Raw genomic sequence first — 11,419 nt, forward strand, 5'->3', positions numbered from 1 at the left:
TTTCAGCCAAATTTGCTTTCCAAATAAGATTTGCAGGGTCTCTAAGAAAACTGGCAAGACTTCACATGTATCTGCATTATATTATCAGTACAGGCAGATAAGTTGTATGTCAGGGACTCAATATCTGAAATAATATGGCGGCCTGTAGGATTATCTAATTTTCTGTGGATTTTGGGTAGATGGTGCATAAAAGCCATTTTGGGATTTTTTTACTGTTAGAAATGTATTAATTGAATTGTTCAATAAATTGCGGGAGGCCGCCTCACTGATAAGTTGATTGTATTTTGTGATGGCTTCATTAAACTTGCATTCAGGGATAACCTCATAACTCTGTGGATCTGAGAGAATCCGTAGGGCTTCTGCAATATAGAGTAATGCCACTTTGCACAAATTATTTGTCCCAACACTCGAAATCTCGAAATAAAACTCTAAGACACATCTGGTAGTCATGCTTATGCTTTGCAGGAATTTATTATCCATTTCACATGTGGTATACACACAATGTATGGCTACCTTCAGCCCCTGCCCCAAGTGGGTTCACAATACAATCTCCATCACATTTTGCAATTTACCTTCTTTGCAATGATATCCTCAGCAGATATACCACCGTGGATTTCATTGCAGAAGATTCATAGTTAATATGTTCCAATTGTTTATGTGTTAAGGATTAGGAAGGACGCATATGTAGAAGTTGTGTTAAGATGGAAATTTATAACCCAGTGGAAGCCAATAATGGCCAGCACTTTGTTTGAGTCCCATGCCAGAAGTATTGCCAGTATAATGCTACCATGTGAGAGATGATAATATTGTATTGTATAATGATTAGATTGACAGGAGCTTGGTGGATCCACATGGATAAAGTTGTTACTCAATTGTAATGGACCTGTACTCAAGGCCTCTCAGCGCGAGGAACGAGACACAAGGCAGCGTCAAGCGGACAGGGAAGGAAAACTGTTTTCCTGAAGATAATTTTATATTAATCTTGTCTGTCTGGTAGTCAAAGCAAACCTGCGAAAACAGGAAAACTAATACAGTCAGATCTTTTAACAATTATACCTATCAGTGGTGTATATGGTATAACAGCATGTACCCATTGCCTGATAAGGTTTTACTTGGCGCACTCATACTATATGTTTATTTATGTGATTCATCTTTAAGTGTCTTTTATAACTTAAAACAGGAGCAGAAGTGTTTTATATTAATTTTATTCATATATAAAAATGATCTCCCCAAAAAGTTCTTGCCCCCTCACCGTGGTTTCTGTTCCTTGCTGGAAGGGAAAGGAAGATTCTCTTTGTTCAGCTCCATAGACATCCGCCTTCTTGGAATTGCAGACTATCTTGTTGGTGTCTTTTTCATGGTTAAATCGAGGGTTGAAGTGGATGAGATAATTTGAATTATTTTGCCCCAAATTTATTGCAAAGCTAAAAATTAGAAGACATCCTGTTACACACAAGTATTCATAGTCATAAAAATGTAACAGAAACATAAATGGCTCTATCACTTTACAACCCTGAGCCTCATATACTGGTAGACTGGCCAAGACCCAGACCAGAGGAGCCATTCACTTATTCTTCGGTCAGGATGACCAACATTGTCCTGAAAACTAACTTGCTAAAAAAGGACAGACCGTTGGAATGACATGTAACCCCAACGTTCAAATGGACAATGTCCTTCGGAATATTTTTTTTTTACGTTATGTTTCATGACATGATTGCTATGGCGTTATGATGTATTTTTATCTTCCAACCTGTATTTCTGGGTAAAATATTTAATTTCATATGTCGCAATTAAAGCTCTTTGCCCTAGCAGGTAACATCTTGTAGGCCACAATATGCCTTAGGCCTGCTGCCGACAACACATTGGAGCCATGCTTGTGACCTATGTGCAGGGAGTGCAAAATTGCACTGCATCGGGCAGCATGGACCTCACTGAAAACTGTAGAAGAGGGCTCATTTGTCTCATTTATATATTTCTATGTATTGGTCACTGTCCTTTCAATAAACTTTGCGTAACTTGATAGTGCAAGTTAATATGGAAACACTATCATATATTTTATCAAAGAAATCTGCTTCTTTCTCCCTTTCCTATGTTCTAACTCATTGTTTGCTCTGAAAAGCATCTCCACTCCTAATTGGTTGTCATCCAGGCTGCTGATACAGGTGAAAGTTCACCGGTCTCCCCCCAACTTACATGCCCCATAGTGGCCACAAGGTCTGATGCTATTAGCGGTATGCCTGTTGACGCCCATTGTTATTTATAGGGACTGCCATATAGATAAAACTGCCCAAAAGGAACATTTGTAGGGATATGTATTAGATGGACACCACATGTAATGTGAACAAAGCCTCAGATTAGGCTTCACTGAGGACTGCTATGAGGCTACATTGTCCCACCATAGAGATTTCTTAGAGACCCGAATTTTATTTTGAATTGATCTGCCAGCTTAGTAATGTTCCCACAGAACATATTATTTAATTATTTCCATTAAATTAAATTCACAGTGGTATAAATACTGAGGATATCATTGTAGAAGAGAAAAAAGGGAGACAAGCGCACGTAGGGTTAACCAGTATGCGGGATGTTTGGGGGACGTGAGGGGGCTAACCTGACCAGGCTGTCATGTCACAACCCATTATATGCCTATAGAGATCACAGCTGCTGCAGTCATAACGGCAGATGGAAGAAAATCTGTATCTGCACAAGTATTGAGTAGTAACACGAGAGGGACATTTTCTGGTTGACTGCACTGCTGCTGGAAAAGTACCGTGTTTTTCCAAAATTAAGACACTGTGTTATACTTTTTTTGCCCCCAAAAAAGCACTAGGGCTTATTATTGGAGGAGGTCTTATTCTTGGAGAAACAGGGTTTCCAAAAAACTAGAACCCACCCCCTTCCCAGGAGACTCATACTTACAGACCTTGGACGGCTGAGTGACTCCGAAGTCTTCCCTGTGATCAGGCTCATCTCAGCCTCCTGCTGCTGGATGGACACACACACACACATAGGCCGGCTTCTCACTTGCGAGTTTCTCGCAGTAGTGCAATGCGAGAAAATCTCGCATTGCACTCGGACACATGTTAGTGAATGATTCAGTTCTCATCTGCCAAATTTTTCTCAGTCAAAATCGGACTGAGAAAAAAAATCGCAGCATGCTGCTTTTTTGCGAGTTTCTCCTGCGAGTCTCTCCAATGCAAGTTTATGGGAGCGTGTAAATAATCGAATGTCACTGGACGGGCACTCACACCATCCTAGTGACATCCGATTTTCTAAATACATTTATCGCATGTTTCCTAAAACACTGGAAACGAGTGAGGTCTCACAGAGTCACAATGTCTGTCAATCTCTATTCTCTCTCAGTCGGTCTCTCCCTCTCGGTCTCTATTCTCTCTCTGTCGATCGGTCAGTCCGTCGGTCGGTCACTATCTCTGTCCCTCTCTCTCTGTCCATGTTGGTCTATCCCTCTCCCCCCTTTCTCAAACTCACTGATCCCCAGTCACGGGTGTGGCGCTGCACGGCATTCATACTGCTCCGTTGAGCTTCTCCTCTTTTGAAAAAGCCGGCCGGTCATTATTCAATCTCGTATTTCCTACTTTCCCCGCCCACCGGCGCCTATGATTGGTTGCAGTCAGACACGCCCCCACGCTGAGTGACAGCTGTCTCACTGCAACCAATCACAGCAGCCGGTGGGCGTGTCTATGCTGTGCAGTAAAATAAATAAATAAATAATTTAAAAAAACGGCGTGCGGTCCCCCCCAATTTTAATGTCAGCCAGATAAAGCCATACGGCTGAAGACTGGTATTCTCAGGATAGGGAGCTCCACGTTATGGGGAGCCCCCCGGCCTAACAGTATCAGCCAGCAGCCGCCCAGAATTGCCGCATCTATTAGATGCGACTGTTCTGGGACTGTACCCGGCTCTTCCTGATTTGCCCTGGTGCGTTGGCAATCGGGGTAATAAGGAGTTAATGGCAGCCAATAGCTGCCACTAAATCCTAGATTAATCATTGCAGGCGTCTATGAGACACCCGCAATGATTAATCTGTAAATTAAAGTTAATAAACACACACAGCAAAAAAAATCCTTTATTTGAAATAATAAACAATAACAAATACCCGCGTTCACCACTTTATTAAGTACCCAAAAAACCCATCCATGTCCGACGTAATCCATGGAGGTCCCGCGTCGCTTCCAGCTCTGCTACATGAAGGTGACAGGAGCTGCAGAAGACACCGCCGCTCCTGTCACTTCCACGCAGCAACTGAGGTGAGTATCGTGATCAGCTGATGATGTCAGTCAGGTTACTCGCGGCCACCGCTGGATCCTCCAACAGTGACAGCAAGTCACCCAAGTGCTAGCGATGAAGTCACAGGTGAGTTGCGGTCACGGTGGGAGAATACAGCTGGCCGCGGGTAACGTGAGTGACAGCAGCACTAATCGCGCTGCTCAATTCAGTCACTCAGGGGATTAGCGGTCACTGGTGAGTCCTTCACGGGTGACCGCTAATCAGTACGCGACACCCAGACAGAGCCGCGGTATGACAATGAAGTCGGGTGAAGTTCACCCGAGTTCATTCTGATCGTGCGGCTCTGTCTGTGTCTGCTGTCATCTGCCATTCAGCTCTGCTACATGGCTGTCTGTGTCTGCTGTCAGCGGCCATGTAGCAGAGCTGAATGGCAGATGACATAGTAAAAATGGATCCCATACGCATCAAACACGCATTACACACGCTCTGCTATCCTTGAAATAATTAAAAATAAGGAACGCACTTGCATTGCACACTGACCTAACGTGAACTAAAATCAGCCGAGTTTTTTTCAGCCAACTCGGACCGTTTTTACTCGCATAGATGTGTTTCCAGCCATACTGATAACACAGACACTCATACACACACATCAGATATCACTCACACACACACACACACACACACACACACAACATCCGTCCAGCGGTACAGAGTGCGTCCGTTAGGTTATACCTGTCAGGACCCTGTACATTCTAGCATCTACCCCGGCCGCAGGGATGGGAGGAAGTCACGTGTCCCAGGTCCCTGCACTCCACTGCATGGCTTCCTAGGATCTGTATCGCTGGATGTGGTGAGTGTGTGTGAGCGATCTGAGGGGTGATTGTGTATATGTGATGTGTGATTGTGTGTGTGATGTGATGTGTGCGGGGTGCGATCGCTACAGGTCCTGACGCTCAGCATCTGGTCAGTGTGATTGCAGGGTGTCCTCTTTCTATAATGAAGTGTCCTGCAGTATGTTTCTGTACTGACACTTCATTATTGAACCGCGACTAGGGCTTATTTGCGGGTGAGGGCTTATATTTAAGACTTGCTCTGAAAATGCTTAAAATCCCTGCTAGGGCTTATTTTTGGGGGAGGTCTTATTTTAGGAAAAATACGGTAGTTGTTCCACACTGTTGTAGTATTTACTAGTAGCTTTATTACGTGTTTCAAGTTCGTACCGAACTCTTTATAAAAAAATAGACACCTGCTGAGATCAATGCAACAGTGTGGGGTTTAAATAGACAAAGGCGGAAAGTGAAAACTCAAAGACCCCCTGAAATTTCCCTTTAGAGGACACATGCAAATTGTTTTTGGTAATATGACGCACCTCATTGCATTATGCCCAAGGAACAACAACAACATCATAGCTGTTTTTTATGAGCAAAATATTTTTTATGTGTAGAATACTTTTTATTAAGAATTTTTAGTTTTTTTTATTTCCTAGTTTTTATTTTTTGGGGTAACTATTAATTTATCTTGAATATTTTTCTGTACCATGAGTGCTGTTTAATATAACACAGCGTATTCCGAGTTCCTCCACATCACTTCTATTACATGGGCACAATTCACACATGTACAAGGTTATCACACAACCTCTCCCTTGTTGGCTGCTCTCGTTACTGCTCCCTGGTGCAGCGTCTCGTTACTGCTCCCTGGTGCAGCATCTCGTTACTGCTCCCTGGTGCAGCGTCTCGTTACTGCTCCCTGGTGCAGCGTCTCGTTACTGCTCCCTGGTGCAGCGTCTCGTTACTGCTCCCTGGTGCAGCGTCTCGTTACTGCTCCCTGGTGCAGCGTCTCGTTACTGCTCCCTGGTGCAGCGTCTCGTTACTGCTCCCTGGTGCAGCGTCTCGTTACTGCTCCCTGGTGCAGCGTCTCGTTACTGCTCCCTGGTGCAGCGTCTCGTTACTGCTCCCTGGTGCAGCGTCTCATTACTGCTTCATGCTGCAGCATATTGTTACTGCTACTGAAATGTAGTTTTGTTACTGGAACACCAGAAATGAAAATTGCTTCGCATCTATTTAACGCCCTCACCCCTGGGCAATTTTCAGTTTTTCATTTTCGTTTTTTCCTCCCCTTCTTCCAAGAGCCATAACTTTTTTATTTTTCCATCAATCTTGCCAAGTAAGGGCTTATTTTTTGGGGGGAGAAGTTTTACTTTTGAATGAAACCATTAGTTTTATCATATAATGTACTGGAAAATAGGAATAAAAATCCTAAGTGCGATGAAATTGTAAAAAAAAGTGCAATTGTACGATAGTTTTTGGGGTCTTTTATTTACAGTGTTCCCTATATGGTAAAATGGATCTATCCATATGATGCCTCATGTTGGTACGAGTTCATAGATACCAAACATGATACTTTTACTTTTATCTAAGGGGTTAAAAAATTCAGCAGTTTGTCCAAAAAATGAATTGCGCTTTTGGCGTCATTTTCCAAGACCCATAGCGTTCTCGTTTTTCAGGATCTGGGGCTCAGTGATGGATTATTTTTTGTGTCTTGAGATGATGTTTTAAATTATACTATTTTTATATGGATGCTACATTTTGATCGCCTGTTATTGCATTTTTAAAATATTTTTGCGGCAACCAAAACCATAATTTTGGTGTTTGTTTTTTTTTACCACGTCGTGTACCGATCAGATGAATTGATTTTATATTTTTATAGATCAGGCGTTTCTGAAAGCGGTGACACCAAATGTGTATAATTTTTATTTTTTTAACTGTTTTATTTTCAATGCGCAAGGGGGGTGATTTGAACTTTTAGTTTTTTTCTATTTTTTCATATTTTTAGAAACTTTTTTTTTTACAATTATTTTATCTATTTTACTTGTCTCCCTAGGGGACGTTATCACTGCAAACTCTGATCTCCTGTGCATTCCTCCTGACCAGGGCAGCATCGCTCTGAGCAGCAGACATTTTTTCCCTTTATATATTTCATATCATTGTTGTCTCTTATGTATACCACACTTCATTCATGCCCATTTTGGGGGGGTCTTTGAATTTTGACCTTCCTCCTTTGTCTATTTAAACCCCACATTGTTGCACTGATCTCTGTATATAGTCTATTTTTTTAATAACTAGTTTGGTACGAACTTCAAACACGTAATAAAGCTACTAGTAAATACTACAACAGCGTGAAACAACTACCTTTCCAGTAGCAGCGCGGCCAGAAACTGTCCATCTCATTTTACTCCTCGAGGATATTATTGCAAAAAGGTACATTGCGAAGTGTGAAATTCACGACATCCGCAGATTACCGTTACATACAAATCTCACACCTACACCAATAGTCACATTCTGCTGCAGATACTTCATATCATGTGCATGGTAAACTGTGCAGGCAACACAGCACTAATTGCAGTGCCCAGACCCATTAAACAGCTGGATACGCTGATCAAAAAGGGTCATGTCTCCTTGTTTTTTATGTGGACATATGGACCGCAAAAAAAACATGGACATATGAGCAGCTCTATAGCCTTTAATGGGTATGTGTTAATGGATGGATGTTATATCCATGAGAATCACAAATAGAAGACACAAGATTTACAGACGACTGAGGGCTTAAACAGATAACAGCTGTATTACGTTTTGGAGTCCTTGGGGATGAATCCCTTGACTTCTAGGCATTGACCTGGTTGCCAGTTGAGATTGTTCAGGATCAGACCCTGTACACAGAGAGAAGTAAACACAAAATGAACAGAATAAAGAGTTAACATAGTAATATTAGGAGTCTACATTATGAAAATCACTGTTATCTTTATATGACCCCAAACTGCGGCACACAACTTGGTAAAATCACTGGTGAAACTGCAGTAAGTCCTGTGTAGCCTTCAGCTCCTTATTAGACAGGGAGAGGGGCAGAATTCTGTATTTAGGGTGAAGAGATGAATGCCTCCAGTTACTGACCTCTGAAAGGGAATAGAAAATGAAATCTCCTGCCTGGAGAGCAGCTTCCGAAGCCTTGGTGGAAGCTGATCTCTCTGGTGCCACCACTAGTTATAGACTCTGCCCATTCCATGGGACATTGTAACTACATAGGAAAGTTCAATCTAGATAATGGGAGCGTGAGATTCAGATTCAGGGCTCACTCACACAGCCGTAGATTCTCTCATCAGAGAATCGGGCCGAATATGGAAATCACATTGCTCAAACTCTGAACTTACTTTATCAATCAATTTCTCAACTGTTTGAGCCCACGTAAATCAGACTGGACTCAGATGACATTCGAGTGCAGTCCAATGTTTTACATGTAAAGAATTGAATAAATTCATGTGATCTTATACACTCTGCCATTCGCAGCATGATGTGAATTTTGGCTCATACAAATCAGTATGAGAAGAAATACACTGATCGGCAATGCTGCATAGTCTAACATTGGACCTCGTGCTTTTGGATAAAACATTGGAAAGCACTCTTCCGATGTATACGCTTGTGTGAACGTAGCCTTACCCTAATCACCTAAAGCATGCCCAAAACAAAGCCCATATCCCTACCCCACTCACGTCTGCCATTGTCCTTCTGCTCCAGAGTCAAGTGATACAACAACTGCTCGGTGCTTGTATATCTATAGTGGACCTCAGCCAATCAGAGAAGGGAACGTGTCCGGACACACACAAAATCTATTTAAAATTAAAATTAAAATTTATCTAAAATCAAATCTCAATGATAATATATAGTATAATCCACTTGGCGAGGAGCATCAGCCCCAGGCCTAGACACTCACTGGAGAGCCACATGAGTACATAACACCTGATATCTTGGATTTGTCTGCTGACAATGATGAGGCCTCCATTTCTTCCATTACTTATGAAACTACTTGACGTATCTAAAAGGGATAATTGGGTCTCCAATGTACAACACACCTCTTAACCACTCTACTTGAAATAAAGACATAACAACTTTTATGGGCGAATGGCCACAGCTTTTATTTAAACAGTATACATGTATCAAAACTTGTGGCTCAACATGCCACCCTCTTTTAACATAACTGATACATGTATACCCTCCAAACCGACAAACAACCGATAGGTCCGTCCAAGAAGCCAACAATCATCTTTATCCCCGGCCGTGACATACAACCAGCCCAGAGGACCACCTCGGCCGTGATCAACCGACCCAAGGTGTGGGGTAATAACGTTCCATGGTTAAAATACCCCTCCCCAGAACCTGCAGGACCTACGCCCACAAGTTCCCAATCCTGTCTGAAGCCAGTACCCCTGAGTGACTTCATACTCCCAACCGACTATCGGTACTCCCGGCCTCTAGGAACGGACCTATCCCCCCGCTGTAACAGACAAAGAGCCACCATATAAAACCATTTGTTTTTTGTTTTTTTTGTTTTTTTAATTTTTTAAAATCTTTTTTTTTTTTTACACATTAAGGGCGGGTGGGCGGGCCACACTAGAATGGCACCAACAGCAAAGAGGAGGTACTGTACCTAAATACCCCTTATAAACCCCCCCTTCTCCCCACCCCTCATGACCTCTGGCCCAATCCTCGCCGCTCACCAAAACCACCAATCCCCTAATCCCTTACACAGCCCTATTACCCACCAAGGTTAACCCCTTCCTACCCTATACCCTCCCGATAGTCATGGGGCTCATTCACCCCTATGGGGCTCATTGCCCATCTTTATGATCCTAAAGCCTGCTTTACACGCTACAAGATTGTGGCGCCCTGGACAAGCCAGGTCGTCACAGAACAACACCAAAACACCCCACACTCCCGGTCAGGCACACCAAAGTCAGACAAAAAGCCTTGTTGCCTCCGTCCAGGGGCTGATGTTCACACCAGAGGGTGGGCCAGGTGGTTGGTCCCGCCCACCAAGGAGTTCACAGTCCTGGAGGCGGGAAAAAGAGATAGTGTTTTGGAAGTGAAAGTGGAAGGAGGGAAGTAGCAGTTGAGTAGCCTGAAGTTGGTCCGGGTGTGTGGCCCGGACGGATCAGCAAGGTTGGCAGATGGTGGTGACCGTCTGCAGGAGAGGCCTATTGGAGCTAGCGTAAGGACCGTGGACGGGCGGTGGCCCGGCGGTACCGGACCGGTACGCAAAGAGAAGCCAGCACCATCCGGCAGGGGCTTACGGACCCCGGCAAGGCTAGGAGTCGCCGTGAATTTGTCAAATCCGTTAGCGAAGGGAACCTCCTGGGTTTCCCAGCAGCCAAGTCCCGACAGAAGGTAACAGTCCAACCGAGAGAGGGAAACACAGTCACCGCCAAGGCTAAAGTTCCCAGGGCCAGAGCCTGCGGGCAAAAAGGGCTCCTTCAGCAACTTTCAAGCTGGGGAGCGGGTTACCGGTGGGAACCCATTGGAACCGTTACACTACACAGGTGCAGGGAAAGGCAGTCACCATCAACCTGCCGGGAGGAGAAACACCGCAGCCGTCTGTGGGACCCGTCCATCCAGCTGTTTGTTTTACCAGAGACTTTGTGTACATCATTGGCTGAGTGAGTACCACCGTGCCATGCGGCACAGCGCTGCCCCCGCGACCCTGCACCTCACCAGGCCCCGTGACCCACCTGCCATCCATCCCTACCCTATCACCGGGCCCCAGGACAACCAACCCCCCTACCCACGGAGGGGAGAACTAACATCCAGGCTGCTCCCTGTCATCGCTCCCGGGATCCCCGTCCAGAGCAGCGGTGGTGTCACTAATCTCACCACAACCGTGGGTGGCGTCACGGACAATCTCAAATCCCCACAATCAATCCCCACCCTTTTCACTCACGGGCGAGGAACGCCGCTCGAGTCCCCGGGATCTGGCACACCGCTCGAGCCACCACCGAGCAGCCACCGCAGCAGCGGCCGGACCCGAGCAGTGGGAGAGCGCAGCGTCCCCTCCTCCGCCCGCGACAAGATATCTTACGATGTGTCGGCGGGGTCACGTCGTGAGTGAAGCACATCCGGCATCGTAAGGTATGTTGTAGCGTGTGACAGCGACGTGCAATTGTGATTGAACGAAAAACCGTTCATCGCATGCACGTAGTTCATTCCTGACGAATTGAACGTCAGATTGTTCATCGTACCCGGGGTAGCGCACATCGCAGTGTGTGACACTGTAAAAACATTAAAATTAATACATCTAGTTATTAAATATTTTATAGTAGGACATATATGTTCACAGTTCTGTTTATGTT

At 44.5% G+C, this 11,419-nt stretch overlaps 1 protein-coding gene across 2 annotated transcripts; it reads right to left on the reverse strand.

Annotated features, from left to right (window-relative positions):
* Positions 1–440: 440 nt before the first annotated feature.
* On the reverse strand, positions 441–8,872 carry LOC142292396 (galectin-1-like). 2 transcript variants are annotated; one of them, XM_075337748.1, is made up of 4 exons: positions 8,789–8,872; positions 7,872–7,951; positions 1,253–1,424; positions 441–1,008 (listed from the first exon to the last, which is right to left on the reverse strand). In XM_075337748.1, the coding sequence occupies exons 1-4, from the start codon at positions 8,795–8,797 to the stop codon at positions 865–867; spliced, it is 405 nt and encodes a 134-aa protein (XP_075193863.1). In that variant the 5' UTR covers positions 8,798–8,872; the 3' UTR covers positions 441–864. The 2 variants fall into 2 exon arrangements, with proteins under 2 accessions (XP_075193863.1, XP_075193862.1); XM_075337747.1 differs by having other exon boundaries at positions 8,780–8,810.
* Positions 8,873–11,419: the final 2,547 nt, after the last annotated feature.

Source organism: Anomaloglossus baeobatrachus, chromosome 2 (assembly GCF_048569485.1).
Source record: "Anomaloglossus baeobatrachus isolate aAnoBae1 chromosome 2, aAnoBae1.hap1, whole genome shotgun sequence".
Taxonomy (NCBI): domain Eukaryota; kingdom Metazoa; phylum Chordata; class Amphibia; order Anura; family Aromobatidae; genus Anomaloglossus; species Anomaloglossus baeobatrachus.

Coding starts and splice junctions, on each gene's coding strand:
- LOC142292396 (XM_075337747.1), bottom strand. Junction 1,425..7,871: donor ATCCCCAAGGACTCCAAAAC/GTAATACAGCTG, acceptor TCTAATTTTTAG/CTTTGCAATAAATTTGGGGC. Junction 1,009..1,252: donor AGCAAGGAACAGAAACCACG/GTGAGGGGGCAA, acceptor CTGTTTTCGCAG/GTTTGCTTTGACTACCAGAC.